Below are 17946 nucleotides of genomic sequence, written 5' to 3' on the forward strand. Positions count from 1 at the left end.
ACAGCGGGGCTGAGGGGGCTGCAGAGTGTGCGGGGGAGGGGGGGATTTGAACACAGGGGGGGAGGGCCATGGCCTGAGGGGCGCAGCGATGTGGGGGGCGGTTCTGCCCGGGTCAGTTAGCGGGGGAGGCCCAATGGACCCTGCAGGGGGGGAGCGAAGCTTTTGGGTCTTTTTCGGTTTTTAATTTTGATGGGTTTTTTGTCCTCAGTGCTGGTACCTCAACCCCCGCCCCCGGTCCTGCCCCCCCACTGCTGAGCTCAGGACAGTGACACGGCCCCGGTCCCCCAGCCCAGAGGCAGCCATGGCTGCAGAGAGCCCCGTGGAAAGTGTCCGGGAGGAAGCGCCGCGTCCCGTCTGCCTGGAGGATTTCACAGCCCCTGTCACTCTGGAGTGTGGGCACAATTCCTGCCAGGCCCCCCTCAGCCCTCAGGGCAGAGACACTGAGCAGCAGGGACCCCTCCGGCCCAACCGGCAGCTGGCAAACGTGGTGGAACTAGCCAAGCCGCTGAGTTTCCAGGCAGCAAAGAGAGCAAGATGGGACGGGGTGTGTGGGAAGCACCAGGAGACTCTGAAGCTGTTCTGTGAAAACGATCAAACTCCCATCTGTGTGGTGTGTGACAGATCCCAGGCTCACATGGTGGTGCCCAAACAGGAAGTTGCCCAGGAGTACAAGGTACAGAGTGGCTGTCCAGTGTGATGGGAAATAACATTGGGTTTTAATTACAGGCTAATTTCACTGACTGTTACCAGCCACAGATGTGAACCAACCAGTGTGAAGCAGTGGTCTCCAGCTTTTTAAAGTATCACTTTTTGAATTTAAGTGCAATCCAGGATCTACCTCAAACCCAAATGCCCTTGCCCCACCTCCTTTGTGACCCTTTTCTGAAGCCCCGCCTCTGCTCACTGCATCCCTTCACCCTCCCCCATCCTATCTCCCTTTCATCAGGCAGGAGCAGAGGGTTGGGGTGCAGGAGGGGATTCAGGCTCTGTAAGGGAGTTTGAGTTCAGGGGGCTCAGGGTTAGAGAAGGGACTTGGGGTGCAGGAGAGGTACATGACTAGAATAGGGATTCAGGATAAAGGCTCCAGCTGCACACTGCTTACCACAGGTGGCTCCTCTGTGGTGGTGCAGTGGAGCTAAGGACGGCTTGCCCCTGCACGACTCTCAAAAGCAGCCTACAGACTCCCTCTGTTTGTGGAGATAGAATGCAGGGTGGGAGAAAGAAACAGCTCCAAGGCAAAGGGCAGGAGATGTGCAGCAGCAGGTAGAGGGGGCAGCTGATTGGTGGCTGGTTGGTGACCACTTCTGTAAAGCCTTCAAGAGATGCTGTAAAAAGTAAATGTTCTGGCTTTGTGGCAACTTATGTCAAGTCTTTACAGATACTTGATGTGGGAAATGTTTCTCTGAGGCTCTAAATCCTGAAACCCAGCTCTCACTGGTGGCAGGAGGGGTGTTTGCACTAGGGAAGGTGTTAATAATCAGAGAGGTTTAGATTGCAGGAGCTAAAGGTCACTCTGTCAGTGAGCTGCCTTGGGACTGGAGAAGAGGAGGTTACAAGCTGTTACTGATTGGATGACCAGGAAGAATAATCTGCCATTTGCCTTATAGATCCGCAATGACATCTGGGCCCTGCACAATACCCAGCATGGGAAAGTCCCTGCTCTGAGCAGATCGCAGTCCAGTTAGACAAACTGTGGGAAGGGAAGGTGAGGCAGCAAGTTGGTCATAGTCGCTAAACACATCAGGGATAGAGTTCGGTCCTGAACCCTGGTCCAATTGTTAGACTACACTGCTCCCTGTCCCTCAGCATCACTGAACAGTGCTGAAGTGTGGCTCTTAGGAGAGAAAGATGCCTTGATAAAGCCCTAGGCTCAGCAGGGAGAAGAGGTTTCCCACTGGAATGCTGAACTTCTGGTCTGCTCTGTGAGGGGTTAAACTCTGATGCAGCAGCTGGCACTAGATGAGGTTGCTGGCTGGATGCTGTGTGGGGCCCCGAGCACCTTCACTCCACCCATAGCAGGGTTTCAGGAAGCACAGGTCTATACCAGACAGAACTGGGATTCAACTGGATTGTAGCAAGAGTTCAAACTGGTTAACTGATGAGCTAATGTTTATCGGTGCCAAATACCGGTTAAATTCCCCACTGCCCCTGAAGTTCCCACTTGCCTCTGGCAGCTAACGTCAATCTGCAGCTGCTGGGCGTTCCCATTGGCCAGCAGTTCTTGTGGCCACCCTGGCAGACCTCACAAGAGATCCCTGGCCCCAGGAGAGCCCATGTCCGCTACCAATCCTGCTTGTCAGCAGGTTAAAAAATAGTGTCACTGATAAAATTGTAATCGGTTACATGATTAGTATTATTAACCACTTGCATCATTCTTTACGAAGGTGCCACCACCGATCTGTCCCCCCGTGCTCGTAGGTGTCCTCCTGCGTCTGCAGTCTCCTCCTGTGTATTTTTCTATCGACGAAGCCATGTCCAGGGCTGAGATCCTGCTGGACAGGGGCAGAGCTCCACAAAACTGGGACTCTCTTAAAGGCAGACAAATAGGCTCCCAACATCTAATGTGGTTTGCCCTCGTGCTTATTTCTGTTTCTTCAGGAAAAATTGGAGACTCATTTGAAGACTCTGAGGGAGGAGAGAGAAAAGCTGCTCAGAAGGAAAACAGCAGCAGAACGGAAAAGCCAGGAGTATCTGGTAGGTGCCTGTGGCTATGGACCAGCAGGGACTGGCAGTGGGAGGGCTGAGTTTGGAGGCAGATTCCTGTGTGGCCTTAGTGAGGTTGGGCTTGTTTGTCTTTCTCCTGGATCATGGATTGCTGGCTGAGATCCATGTGTAGAAAGGCCTTGAGCATCCGTTTCTGTGCATGAGTTAATGTCCATCCTTTGTGGCTTTCCCAGACATCCTCCCCAGGTGAGCTGAATGTGCCCCTGAAGGACTGTCTGCTCACTTGGTATATTTATATTTTTGCTTCTTTTTCCTCCCTGGGTATCTCTGTCAGGCTGGTGCTGAGTCCTGCCCCTGGTGCTCTGGATATGAATTCCCAGAGCCCATGAATAACAAAAGATGCTGCCCATGACAGACATGGGAACATCCCTTTCAGAGGGACACGGGATACAGGAGATGCTGGAGGAGACATATCTGCCTAGTAATCACAAAGAGTCAAATATTGCAAATTTTAGGGTTTTCCAAGAAATTCTCCCTATTGCGCACTCAGCTCCCTGTGAAAGGGCTGTGGGCTCCATCCATGCCCCTGACCAGCCCTTTCCCTGTTTTCACACAGAAATGGACCCAAGCCAAGAGGCAGATGATTGTAGCTGAGTTTCAGCAGCTGCTGCAGTTTCTGGAGGAACAAAAGCAGCGACTCTTAGCCCAGCTGGAGCAATTAGATGAGGAGATTGGGAGGTTCCAGATTGACACTGTCAGGAACCTCTCCGTGCAGATTTCCCGTATCAGCGAGGGGCTGGGGGACCTGGAGGGGACATGTCAGAAGCCAGTGATTGAATTCCTGCAGGTGAGACTGAGGGACAAACATCCCAGCTCCTCACACAGCGAAGAGAGACTCCTGAATCACAAGTGCTCGGTCCCAGTTGTCAGATCTCAGTGTAACACTTTGTGCATTGCTGCCATGTGAATGACTCTTGTGCTTTGTAGAGTTACAGGCACAGATCTATTAGAGATGGCAAAGCCCCATTCACTCAGGGGATCCATGTTCCTGGGGCCAGGGCAGGGCCTCTCTTCCTAGGTTTGCAAAATCCCTTCTCAGAGGTCCCCTGTGTGTGTACAATGGGGCTGAGATTCTTTTTTGTGTCTTTTTTTTTTCTAGGACGTCAGAGGCACTCTGAGTAGGTACGTGGCTCTCCCCTCACACTGCACAGAGCAGGGAAAAGGCTTGGAGCGGATGTTAGCACCACATCTCCTCAGAGTTCTACAGCCAGATGTTAGACATGAATATTTCTGATGTATTTAATTCTGAGGGTCTCATCCTCGCACTTTAGACTCTGGAATTCCCCATTTAGGGCACAGTCTGACCAAGTGTTTATTAGAGCTGTCACTTCCTTGGGGATTGGTTGCCACAGGACTGTGGGGTGGAACATGGGCCTGTCACTGCTGGGCACTGAGCATATTCAGCCCAGGACAGCAGGGATCAAGAGTCTGTCCCACTCGAGGGCTGTTTGGAGACCTGTGTGGAAGGAGCTGGGTTGAGGGGAGCTGGTGTCTCAGTCTAATCCCTAGTGGACAGATTCCTTCAGCCCTTCACATGGGAACCTCCTGTCCCTCAGCATCTGGAGGCCAAGGAGTGAGTTGGCCATGGAGACTCTATTCCCCTTTTCTCCCCCAGCCAGTCTCCCCAGGCCAGAAGTGAAGAACAGAAATGAGATCTTTGAGGGGAAGGTTGCATGGCCGTGGGATGTGTTCTCCCTGCTCTCATGCTGGGAGAATTGGAGGAATTCTAACTCCAGGCCTGTTAGAGCTGAGACTTACTAGCCAGAACTTATCAGCAGTAAACGACATACAATCACATTGAATTGTTTCTGTCCAGGTGTGATATGGGGCAATTCCAGCTGCCGGAAGATATTTCCCCTGAACTAGAAGAACAAGTAAGAGGTTTCTCCCAGAAAACGATTGCTCTGTCGGAGACTCTGAGGGAGTTCAAAGGTACCTGGAAGGGATGGATGATGGGAAAGCAGTTCAAGTATCTGTGACTATTGAATCTGGCCTCTGAAGCCAGCCTTCCCCTGCCTCAATTCCCACGTGGAGAATGATGGCCACATCAGTCTGCTGTCCTTAGAGACACTGAGCGAACAGACCCAACTGCTTGCAGAGAGAGCCAGGGGTTTGCAAACTTTGAACCTCCTGTGACGGACTGGGCTTTGTCTAGGCACAGCTTAGGGCGTCCGCTCAGGGCGAATTGCTCAACTTCGGGGCTCCTTACAGTCCCCAGACGGGTGACCTCTCCAAACAGGCCACAAACCAGTCCCACAGAGCGCTTCAGCTTCCTGCCTGAAGCCTCACGAGCAAAACCCCTCCGGCACTGCAGCAATATCCATTCCCCAGATGGCCCCAGGCCTCATGCACAGCTGGGGGGGTCTTAACACCCCTTCCCACCTATCCCGAACAAGTTCTATCCGGTTCCAAGAAACCAGCCACAGATCCCTGGTCATCTTACCCTCTGGATCTTACCCAGAAATCACGCTGAGCCAATTCCTTAGCGTCTAACATCTAAAGCAAAGTTCATCATCTAATAAACCATCTTGTTAGTCTTTCAAGTGCTACATAGTCCTGTATTTTGTCTCAGCTACAACAGACTAACATGGCTACATTTCTATCACTATTTAACATCTAAAGGTTTATTACTACAATAAAGAAAAGCATGAGAGTAAGGTTGTTAAAGGATAGTACATTACGTGCATCGAATCTCCCGGTTCTCGATGCAGGCTCTAACAGAGATGTTACAGCTGCTGGCTTAAGTCCTTGTTGCGCATCCTAGGATCAGGATGGGTCCACAGTTCTTTCCGGCCCTTCAATCCCTGCACTGCTGCCTCTAGGATTAAGTGCTGAGCTGAGTACCAAGATGGAGTCAGCCACATGGCCTATTTATCCCTCCTTCCTGGTCTCTTCTTGACTACAGCAGGTCACCTGACCCATGGCCTATCTCTGTGTTCCCTGCTGGTAGCCCCTAGGTATGAGTCATCACTCTTGAGGTGTGTCCTTGGCCTATAGGGCTATTGTTCCAGAGGTTTGCTTGTTAGCTTTGCCCATAGTTCAACCACATTATAGAGAAACATTTGGTATCCACACAAAGTACATGCTTATAAATTCACATACCAACATTATGCAATCACATGAATGGCATATGTGAAATCAGAAGAAAGTAGGCTTCTATTTGACACCTCACATGGCCCCCCCTTTGTGCCACCTCTGATGCCAACATCCCGCCATGGGTGCAGCAATGATCTGGCTGCTCCCCTCAAAATCCAGTAACGTGACACCTCCCATTCAGAGATCAAAATGGCTAAAGTTATTGTGATAGCAACGTGCCCCACCACCACAGCTTCAGGTTATGATAAGAGGCAGTAAGTGAATGAGAAACCAAGTGGGAGGGGGTGAGGAGGGAAGAGTAAATCTCATTTACAGCTTGTCTCTCCTGGGACAGGTGTGAGGCTGCAGGGATATTGGCTCCATTGCTGGGAGGTGCCCGAGTGAGAGAGGAAATGGAAGTTTTAGACTCTTTCATACTAAATACCTGAGTGTGAATCTGTCTGGTTGCTAATAGAATTGAAACGCAGAGTTCAGCATGGGGACATTGTTATAAATAGGAGAGCCTGGAATCTCACCTCTCTCATCCCTTCCCCCACTAGACACTCTGCCCTCTGCACTGGAGAGAGCAAGAGGAAAATCCCTCGGAGCTTTCAGACAAGGTGAGTTTGCTGGTGGAAATTCTTTAAGTGATGTGAGAATTCCTGTGAAAACATCTTCATGGGATTGTCATTGAAGTTACTAACCAAACCCAGCGACCACGGTGCATAGAGCCCTAAATCACCCAGTGATCAGTGAGGAGCCCCGGGGTGCTGCATGGGGACCTGTGGACATTTGGAGAAACACTGGTCTATGGGTTTGTGATGCTAAAGGGATGAAGTTAAAGCACAAAACGGACGGCACCTACAGGCTCAGATTTCACTGCTCAGTCAGTTTCGATATGGGGTTGGTTTCAAACAATAAATAGGCTGAAAGGCTCCTTCACCCAAACTCCCTCCTAGACCCCTCTATCTGTCCTGCATCCCAAACCGTTACCCCAAGCATCCTCCTACTCCCAATGCCCATCTCGGTTCCTCCATTTCCTGCATTTATGTCATGGAAAAGTGCAGTTCTCAGCCACTTTCTATTTGCCCCACTCCCCCCCCATGAAAATTTGGCCCACCTCTTCGAATGGATACGGCTCAGTGAGAGCCAATAATTGAAAGCTGAAGCCAGACTATTTCAGACTAGAGAAGAGGCACAAATGTTTGATAGGGAAGCGGATTAGCTGCTGAAACAAATGAACAAAGAACTGGTGGATTCTCCCATCTCTTGATGTCTTCAAATCACTGGGGGACTTTGTAGAAAATACTCTGTGGGGAAACAGCGTTGTGCCTGGGTAACCGGACTAAGTGTAATGGCTTGTGCCACTGAGGGGGTCAGACTGGATGACTGAGGATATCTTCTGATCCCATGAATCTTAAGATCTCATCCTGCTAACACTCAGCACAAGTGTTTAATAATAAGCACACGTATTTAATAATACCACCACCATTCGGATGCTTAACTTCACTGATTCTCTGTTGTGGAAAGGGTTTATAAAGTCTCTGTGAGATGAGAGTAAAGTTTGTGCCGCAAATCTGTGAATGAAGACTAAGGGCTTCAAATACAGCAGCCTGCATTTAACCTATGTCCATGTTCAGGCAAGTGAATATGTGGCTTGTTATCAGAAACACTGGGTGCTGAGAACTATAGTCCATTGTTGCAGACACAGTAATCTTGTAACTCAAGTCAGGTACGGAGAGAAATAAATATGGATTTGGAATCTAACTCCCGTACGCTGTTCATGGAATAACTAGACTAAAACTTTTGTCCACAGTGGCAGAGTCTAACACGTGTGTCACATCACTAGGGACAGAGTGTGGGGAGAATGGGGGTGTGGAAAAGATTAAAGCCCCTTCTGAAATGTCTCTAATTTGCCTTCTCCCCCTGCCAGGCTGCAGAACACCCATGTCTGTCTCTAGCTCAGCCCCCAGCCTTCAGAGCCAGGGACAGGAAATGGCCATGGCGGAGCTGGTTAGTGTCCAGGAGGTGGCTGTGTATTTCTCTGAGGAGGAATGGGCTTTGCTGGACCCGGGCCAGAGAGCCCTCTACAGAGATGTGATGCAGGAGAATTATGAGGCTGTGAACTGGCTGAGTAAGGATTCTTATCCCCTTGGGTAACAAAACCTGGATTTGCTCTGGAGCAGCTGGGGTGGGTTTGGTTCAGGATCATTCATTGTCTTTGCCCCCGATGTCATGAGTATCTGCCCCAATAATCCTGGCTCTTCTGTGAAAGACTGTCCCCTCCGTGGCCCCTCCCAGGGAAAGCAGGTTGAGGGACGTAACAGTGGAGCTGCTCTTCCCACAGCTAAGGTCTCAGTGCCCTTCCCCCCTTTCTTGTCCATCTTGTGCCTTAACTGGAGGTGTGAGTAGAAGGGCTCAGGCAGGAACAGCAGGTACTAGAGGTCTGGCTCCGGATCTGGGTCTCGCTGATCTTCGTGCCTGCAGGTTCCCCTGGTGGCAGTGGGCTGAGCAACTAGAAGGTGGGTGCAGTTCCCAAAGTCCTTCCTGCCTGTAGCTAATCTCTGTGACATGCTGTTCTAGCCAGTGAGAGGGGCTGGATGCTGGGGCTCAAGGAGGGTGGGTAAGGCAGTTCACGCACTGTGAGTATTTTGTCTGAGGTAGCTCTGCAGTAGAGAAACGTGAGCAGAGCTCTCCTTGCGTTTCAGGCACAGGTTGGGTTTCCTTTCAAAAGTTCAGCTTAATTCTCTCTGGGGCTCACTTGCCTCTGTGTGCAGTGGAGATAAATCACGTCAGCTGTGTTGTGTTTTTAGAGTGAAATATCTTCGAGTAGGGACTTTTTTTTTCCTGTGTGAATGTCTGGCTTCATGCTCAGGAGACCTGTGTTCAGTTCTCTGCCCGTCAATCTTCCTGTGTGACCTTGATCAAGTCCCTTAGACTCTCTGTGTGCAGTCACCTCTCTCTTTAATAGCTATTATAGTGTGTCCCTGTTTCTCAGGACTGGGAAGGATACCTACACTAAAGAGCAGTGATGCTTAACTCCATATGTGCACCCCAATAGCACAGTGGGGTCCTGATTTACACCAGAGTTCCCAGGTGCTGCTGTGATTGATAATTTTGCTTCCCGCAATGACTGCAGTGCCATTAGAATTGCTGCTAGCAACACAGAGTGTTATGGCTGTTCAGGGTGGCTCTTTCTGGAGCTCTGATGCTAGCTGCACTGGCAGAGCCTGTGGCGTATCCATGCAGCACAGCTCAGGGTTGCCGCTAAGAAAGATCCAGGCTCCGTTTGGAGGCTAAGGCACTCGGCCAAGTTTATTGTGAAAAGGAGCAGGGTACTAGTGTCCCAGCTCCTTAGGCACAGGTATAGTGAGACTTGTCCCAACCCAATAACGGTACCAGTCAGTCAGCAGTGAGAATGCTGCCCCTCAGCCAGCATCAACATGCCCCTCCTGAGACTTCTCATACATTGACACAAACAAGATGCATGTTCCATGTGTTCTACCCCCTTAGCCTCCTGCCTGTTTCTTTGAACAAAACATCCGTATCCATTATCCCCTCCTCCCGCTCTTGTGCACAAGGCTCAGTGTCTTTCTGAGCCATCTCTTAGGACTGTGTTTGCAGCTACTGTGGAGATGTGTGTTGATTGGCCTCTTCCTGCTCAGGAATGTTCTTTCCTGGTTAGTTGGTCCCCAGTGTTTGACCATTTTGTGAAAGCCCACCCTGTTCTAGTTCAAAAAGAATGGGCATACACAGCTGCAATAAACCTTTTGCGAAGTGTGCTGAGTACCACGTCAATGGGAATGTTCAGATGTGATGACTATGATTATTTTATTTAACAGCAGTAGCACAGTGATCTCCATGGTCATGTCACAGGTGGATATTCGGAACAGAAAATGAAGTTCCAAGAAGGGGTGGGCCAAAGCTGAGGGAAACACACTCACAAGGTGTAAAGGTGATAGATTCTGTGCAGCCCTGGAGGGGCACCAAATCAGAGGCCAGGCTGGCCACAAGAGCCAGACTGGGAAACCACACAAAGGCTGCTGCTGGCAGAGTAGAACGGAGGCTGCAGAGGGGGAGCTGAGCAACAGCCACAAGCACCAGAGAAGCAGCACGGCCCAGCTCCGCCCTGGCTTGCCCCAACAGAAGCCCAGCACCACCCTGGGCAGCCATGAGAATGGCAACTGTTGTGGCCGGGTTGATTTAGATGGGATTGGTCCTGCCTAGAGCAGGGGGCTGGACTTGATGGCCTTCTGGGATCTCTTCCAGTTCTATGATTCTATGATGAGATAACATGATCTTGGTAACTAATTGACCATTCATTATCAGTGGGGAAATAGGTCAATGGAGGGATGATAGGAGTTACTATAGAGAACTTTCTGGGTGTCTTACTGGTAAGTCTTGCCCACGTGCTCAGGGTTTAGCTGATCGCCATATTTGGAGTCGGGAAGGAATTTTCCTCCAGGGTAGATTGGCAGAGACCCTGGAGGTTTTTCGCCTTCTTCTGTAGCATGGGGCGCAGATTACAGCTGGAGGATTCTCTGCATCCTGGGGCCTTCAAAGTATCTGAAGGCTTCAATATCTGAGTTATAGGTGAGAGGATTATTCTAAGGGGGGTGGGTGAGATTCTGTGGCCTGCACTGTGCAGGGGGTCAGACTAGAAGATCATAATGGTCCCTTCTGACCTTAAAGTCTATGGGTATGTCTACACTACAAAGTTAATTCAAACTAACGGACGTTAGTTCGAATTAACTTTGATAGGCACTACACTAGCGCTCCACTAGTTCGAACTTAATTCAAACTAGCGGAGCGCTTAGTTCGAACTAGGTAAACCTCATTGTACGAGGACTAACCCTAGTTCGAACTTACTAGTTCGAATTAAGGGGTGTGTAGCCCCTTAATTCGAACTAGTGGGAGGCTAGCCCTCCCCAGCTTTCCCTGGTGGCCACTCTGGCCAACACCAGGGAAACTCTATTGCCCCCCTCCCGGCCCTGGACCCCTTAAAGGGGCACGGGCTGGCTATGGTGCCCGTGCCAGGTGCAAGCCTGCCAGCACCCAGCTAGCAGACCCTGCACCTGGCACGGCTCGAGCCACCCACCCGATGCCCCCCAGCCCTCTCCCTCGTCCCGGGACCAGGCTGGCGGCTCCCGGGAACTTGCCCGGGACCGCAAGAGGCGGGCACCCGCCTGGTCTAGTGCGGACATCGTGGACCTTGTCCACGACCTCCACACTAGGCACAGGAAAGTGGCCGTCTAGGGCAGGAGAGCTGCCAGCCTGGCCACCCAGGAGCAGGTGTACATGAAAATCAAGGTGGTCCACTGAGACCCCCGACCCTGAGCCCTGAGCTTACAATGGCCGTCCTGGGTCAGACCAAAGGTCCATCTAGCCCAGTAGCCTGTCTGCCGACAGCGGCCAACCCTAGGGACCCTGGAGGGGATGGACCGAAGACAGTGACCAAGCCATTTGTCTTGTGCCATCCCTCTCCAGCCTTCCACAAACTTTGGGCAGGGACACCACTCCTACCCCCTGACTAATACCACTCCATGGACCCAACCTCCATGACTTTATTTCACTTCTCTTTAAACTCTGTTCTAGTTGTAGCCTTCACAGCCTCCTGCAGCAAGGAATTCCACAGGTTGACTCTTTGCTTCGTGAAGAACAACTTTCTGTTACTACTTTGAAGCCTGCTACCCATTCTTTTCCTTTGGTTTCCTCTAGTCCTTCTATTATGGGAACTAATGAAGAACTTTTCTGTATGCACCCTCTCCACCCCACTCATGCTTTTATAGACCTCTATCATACCCCCCCTCCGTCTCCTCTTTTCTAAGCTGAAAAGTCCCAGTCTCTTTAGCCTCTTCATATGGGACCTGTTCCAAACCCCTCCTTGTTGTAGTTGCCAGTCTCCCCCAGTTTTGTTCAAGAAAGAGAGATTCTATTTTTGAACACATGTTTTCTTTATTTTGTACATCAGGAAGGCGGGCTAGGGAAGGGTAAGTGGAAGGAGGTGAGGGAGGAATGGGGTACGCGCCCTCGATGGGGAGGACTGGGCTGGCTCTGCGGGCTTCTCGGGGTGGAAGCTCTCCTGCAGCCCCCCAATTGCCTCCTCTCCCCAGATGGCAGCCTGCGGCAAGTGCAGCCGGTCTGATGGCCAAGTGCTGTGATGTGCCCAGTGTGGGCACTCCAAGACAGGACTGCATTGCAAGCGGGGCACCCCTGAGAACTGTCAGTCCGGGGTGGGGGTCGGGTCCCTTTAAGCACAGCCCTCGGATAGAGCGTGGAGTTGCTGCCTCAGGCTAAGTCCTCATCTGATGCCCTGCCGGCACTGCTTCCGGCCATCCTTAACCCCGGTTCAGGGTCCACTTAATGTGGACATGCTAGTTCGAATTAGCAAAACGCTAATTTGAACTAGTCTTTTAGTCTGGATGTGTTAGTTCGAATTAGCTTAGTTCGAATTAACTAATTCGAACTAAGTTAGTTCGAATTAGCGCTGTAGTGTAGACATACCCTATGAGACACAGGCAGTTGGGATCAGGTGTGTGGCACATAGGCAGGGCGTGAAGCAAGCAGCCAAGGATTCACTTAGATGCTCAGGCAACTTCCTCTGCCTCCTCCTGGCCCAAGTAGAACACCTGAGCCAAAGATCAGGGCAAGCCCAGCCCACCAGCCAGGGGTTTTGTGGACAGAGACTTGGGGAGCTAGACATCTGCTGGGTCCTTCATCTCCAAGTTCTAGTGACCTGACATGTGGCAGCTGCTGTCTGATCCCTGCCTGGGGATCTTGGTGTCACATCTTCATGTCCTCACTAGAGCTCCCCTTCTGAGCAGTGTGTTCCTGTCCAGCTGTGGGATTCCGGGCGGATGGACCGGGCTGTGAGGGGGTCTGAGTTGTACCCTAGAGAGTGCAGCAGAGCGTTTAGCTGCCCTGGGGAATGAGCTGGTCCATTCCCAAGGTAGGGGAGTGATGCATCTTTACTGCAGGGGAGTGTGTCCTGGGATCTTGTACCAGCCAGAGCCCAGTCTCTGCAAGGTGAGGAAAGGAGCCTCTCTGGGTGGGGGACTCGGATCCTGGCTCTGGAAGCAGTAATGGCAAAGACCTTAATGAACAAGATCAGCACTTGGTTCATTGCTCTCCAAACAGGATTTCCAGTCTCTGAAACTGATGTGATCTCCTGGGTGGAGCGAGAGGAGGAGTTGCGGGTCCCAGATCCTCCGAGCTGCAAGGAAGGGGAGATCATCAGCAACACCCACACAGGTGAGCAATCAGTTAAAGGGTCTCAGAAACCAATTTCTGCATCTATAGCAGATGTAACTTGTGTGTTTTCATGAAGTTTGACTGACTGTTCAGTTTGTCTTCAACTCCAGTCAGAGTGTGATGGGCGAGGAAAGGCTCGGTTCTCTTCTCTGTGGAAGGGTTGTGAAGGAGGACAATGAACTCAGCTCATGATAATTTGACCATTATTTGAGCGTGTGTCCCCTTTTCTATTCCTCTTTTAGAGTTGCCTTGCAGTTCATCATGGAGAATAACTCCTGTCTGGATCACTTCTCTATTCCAACAGGTGACGGGACACTGACTGAGAACCATGAAAAGAGTCTTCAGCAGGAAGGACTGGAGCAAGTGTCTCCATGTGGACTATTACTGAGACGATTTGAAGGACATGTTTTCCAGATACGTGAGCACGGAGAGAGCTGTGAGAGTCAGCATAGCCCAGAAAAGCAGCAGGGAAACCATCTAGGAGAGGGACAGGGTAACTCCAGTAGCAGGAGCACAGGGGAGAAAAGAAATACAGAAACCGTTCAACAGGAAATCCCCCATCAACAGTCACCCTGCACATGTAGTAACTGTGAAACTCTTCCTGAACATCAAAGGGTCCATACGGGAGAGAAGCCCTTCAAGTGCTCTGACTCTGGGAAAAGCTTCAGTGAGCACTCACACTTTACAAACCATCCAAAAATACATACAAGAGACACACCCCATAACTGCTCGGACTGTGGGAAAAACTTCACTGCAAACTCACACTTGGTTATCCATAGGATGGCTCACACAGGAGAGAAGCCTTTCAATTGCTCTGCGTGTGGGAAAAGCTTCGGTCAGAAGTCAAACCTTGTTACCCATTGGAAGAGCCACACAGGAGAGAAACCCTTCAATTGCTCTGACTGTGGTAAAAGCTTCAGTAGAAGCTCACACCTTTTTGACCATAGCAGGACCCACACAGGAGAGAAACCTTTCGATTGCTCTGACTGCGGGAAAAACTTCAGTAGTAGCTCATACCTTCTTACCCATAGAAGGAGCCACACAGGGGAGAAACCTTTCAATTGCTCTGACTGTGAGAAAAGCTTCAGTCAGATTTCACACCTTATTAGACATAGGAAGACCCACACTGGGGAAAAACCCTTCTACTGCTCTGACTGTGGAAAAAGCTTTAGTAGCAACACAGACCTTATTACCCATTGGAGGAGCCACACAGGAGAGAAACCTTTCAATTGCTCTGACTGCGAGAAAAGCTTCAGTCAGAAGTCAAACCTTGTTAGACATAGGAAGACCCACACAGGGGAAAAACCCTTCTACTGCTCTGACTGCGGAAAAAGCTTCAGTAGCAACGCAGAACGTATTACCCATAGGAGGAGCCACACAGGAGAGAAACCTTTCAATTGCTCTGACTGTGGACAAAACTTCAGTTTCAGCACAAGCCTTGTTAGACATAGGATGACCCACACAGGAGAGAGACCCTTCAGCTGCTCTGACTGTGGGAAAAGCTTCAGTAGAAGCTCACACCTTTTTAACCATAGGACCACCCACACAGGAGAGAAACCTTTCAATTGCTCTGCGTGTGGGAAAAGCTTCAGTCAGAAGTCAAACCTTCTTACCCATAGGAAGAGCCACACAGGAGAGAAACCCTTCAATTGCTCTGACTGCGGGAAAAGCTTCAGTAGTAGCTCAAGCCTTGTTACCCATAGAAGGAGCCACACGGGAGAAACTTTTCAATTGCTCTGACTGCAGGAAAAGCTTCAGTAGTAGCTCAAGCCTTTTTGACCATAGGAGGACCCACACAGGAGAGAAACATTTCTATAGCTCTGACTGCGGGAAAAGCTTCAAAACAGACTTAGATCTTGTTACCCATAGCAGGATCCACACAGGAGAGAAACCTTACAATTGCTCTGACTGCGGGAAAAGCTTCAGTCAGTGCTCCTGCATTACTAGCCATCAGAATACATACAAGAGAGTCGCCTTATAAAAGCTCTGATTGCAGAAAAGGCTTCAAACACAGGTCAAACTTTATTAAAGATTAGACAGTTCACAGAGGGGAGCAATTCAGTTATTCTGACTGTGGGGAAAGCTTCAGTCAGAGCTCAAATCTTCTTAGCCTTTGGAGGACCCACACAGGGGAGAAATGTATAACCTGAGTTCCCTTTAAGCTGCCTAGCTAGGTGGCTGTGGTCCCAGAAGACCCCTTGGGGAGGGCCTCCTGGGGTACTGACCTGGCCACTGCCACTCACCTTTCTGCTCTCTGGGGCTTCTCACCACCTGGTCCTGCTGGGGCAGCTCCTTGGTCTCCCCTGACCATGGCCCCGAGGTAAGATTCCCGCCCCCGCCTCTGAGCAGTGGTACAGATGTTGAACCTCTTCGGGTCTGAGGAGAGAGCAGTTTAGGGCCCAGCTTCCTGGGATAGCACTCCCCAAATGGGATCAAACCCCAAAGAATGGGGTAAGCCCCATTTAGCAATGAAAGGGGAATGTGCACACCGATTGCTCCCATAGGTAGTAATTGTTTACACTAGGCTTGATAGTAAGTAAAAGTGGTTTTATTAAGTACAAGCTGTAGGAGTTAAGTGGTGATAAGTGAGAACAGGCAGAGCAAAGCAGATTACAAACTCAAAGATAACAAAAAATGCTTTGTTAATGCTACACTGAGACTTCAGTACAAACTTTTACAAACTCCCCCCAAAACCTCTTTCCCAGCTGCCCCTTAAAACCAGGGCTCTCCTCCACCTTGGGATCTTTGGCTCCTTCCTTCAGATGCAGCCCAGCCAAAAGACCAAGTTCTCCAGATGGATGTTATTTCCAAATAACGGCTTGCTGTGTAGACCTGCACTGTAATTCCGAAATAAAGCTGCTGTGTAGATGCACCCCAAAGGTCACTCACTAGTGGCCTGGGCTCCCCATACACAGGAATCCCAGTCTGGTTTCTGTGGTGCTAAGTCTGGCTTCTGAGGGCTGTAGGAGAAAGACCTGGTGTGGACAGGGAAATCCCAATAAACCTCCTGGCAGAGCATCACTGGTCACATCTCAGAGTCCTGGTTCCATCTCTGGGTATAGTTCCTGCTGGGCTTTTCTGGACTACTCCAGATCATTTGATCAGGTGAACTTGTGTTTTTGTTTTAGTACAATGACATATAGAACTTTTTAATTAACACAGACATGTAATGAGGCAAGAAATAAAGCAGGCTTAGCCACTGCAGAAGAAAACGAGTAAGTTTATTTTCTAGATTCTGAGGCTTAAAAGATTTATTTATGTTTCATTCTTATAAATGTGAACGTGTTGAATAACCTACCCTGTGTTGTGGGTTTTCTCTCTGTGAAGGCCATCGGGTCATGCACTTTGATCTCTGGTTAGTTAGATGTGCAGACAGCACAACACAAATGCGAACTTACCAGAATAAAAGCGGTGAGGAGTCCTGTGGCACCTTATAGACTAACTGAAGTGTCAGAGCATACGTTTTTGTGGGCAAAGACCCACTTGGTCAGATGCAAAAGCTTATGCTCCAGCACTTCAGTTGGAGTCCTGTGGCACCTTATAGGCTAACTGAAGTGTTGGAGCATAAGGTGCCACAGGACTCCTCGCCACTTTTGCAGATTCAGACTAACCCGACTACCCCTCTGATACCTTACCAGAATGTTCATTGTATTTTAACCATATGCTAACCTTTGCCACAAGCTGTGTGCTCAGTTTAAGCAATGACAATGGTCAGTATCTCTCAGCAGTGGGGCTGGAGCAAAGGAAGATGGGGGGGCATGACACTTGCCCTGACACTGTGACATCCCCCCCCTGCCCTCCAGAGATGCCTCTGTCTGCAGGTTTCTAATCTCCCAACCAAAACCCTCCAGGCCAGGTACAGCTGAGCTGGACCAGCTACAGCCTGGCCACCAGGCTGCTATCTCAGTGCAGAGATACCCAGAGCGATTCCTTTTGAGTTGGTGTCTCAGGGAGTATCTCTACTTTCCAGCCCCCATGTGTGAGTGCTGCTCTCTGGGGGTGCCTGGGAGAGTTGGGCTGGGGGCAGGGCTGGCCCGAGCCATTCTTGCATCCTGGACAGCGGGCATGTGCTGCATGCACACCTCTGCCCCAGGGCGGCAACCCCTGGTGGGAGAAGATGGGAGTGAATCCTGCTACCTCTCAGGTGCAAAGGGAGCACTAACCCACGTGCAACTCATCTCTAGTGCTCTTGCCTCCAGCAGCTTTGTGCCCCACTAGGGTGGGTTATTTCAGAGACCAGAGAGGAAGAGGGAGGGGTCTCTGGATGTGCGGAGCCCCCTGGCTCTGCCTGTGAAAAGAAAGAACAAGGGCTCAGCAGAAACTTCAACTTTGTGCATCTTGACTTTTTCAATCTAAGGACTTTGAAGAAGCACTTCAAATATCTGCTCCAGTGGTGCAATGGGTCAGTGCACAGTACTTATAAGGCAGTACTTGTAGGAGACATGCTGGGGTTGTGAGTTCAAACCTCACCTGCAGCACTCACTTTGAGTCCCTGCTGGGTTGTCCCCTTGCAGTGGTTCCCAAACTTTTCGGCATCACTCCCCCCCGCTTTTTGATTTGTGAAAACCCACATTCCCCCCCTGGAATTTCTTCACACCCTCTCTCCTCCCCGCTCCTCCCCCCCCCAGGCTGTCCCCAGAGCCCAGGGCCCGGGAGTCTGGTCAGCAAGTGAGACTCGCCCGTCAGTCCAAGCTGCTTTCTCCCCGGCTGCCATTCCTACCTGTCCCGTGCCAGCGCCTCACGCGGACCAGTGGGGTAGGACAGGGGGTGTCAGTGGGGCCCTGCTCTCAGTCCGTCCCTCACAGGCCCTCTGGGCTGCTCGAGGGCTGAGCCTGTCGCCCAGGCCTGGCGCGGGGATGGAACATGGGGCACGTTTCCCCCTGTGAGCATGTGCGG

The 17946-nt window shown here is 50.7% G+C and overlaps 1 protein-coding gene across 1 annotated transcript; it reads left to right on the plus strand.

Annotated features, from left to right (window-relative positions):
• Positions 1-147: 147 nt before the first annotated feature.
• On the plus strand, positions 148-16435 carry LOC142821518 (uncharacterized). The gene is given in 10 exon segments (XM_075912679.1): positions 148-673; positions 2599-2694; positions 3281-3511; positions 3824-3846; positions 4541-4656; positions 6360-6419; positions 7733-7933; positions 12937-13050; positions 13355-14774; positions 14776-16435. Coding segments are annotated over 10 exon segments (2889 nt in total). The 5' UTR covers positions 148-301; the 3' UTR covers positions 15032-16435.
• Positions 16436-17946: the final 1511 nt, after the last annotated feature.

This window comes from Pelodiscus sinensis, chromosome 31 (genome assembly GCF_049634645.1).
Source record: "Pelodiscus sinensis isolate JC-2024 chromosome 31, ASM4963464v1, whole genome shotgun sequence".
NCBI lineage: Eukaryota > Metazoa > Chordata > Testudines > Trionychidae > Pelodiscus > Pelodiscus sinensis.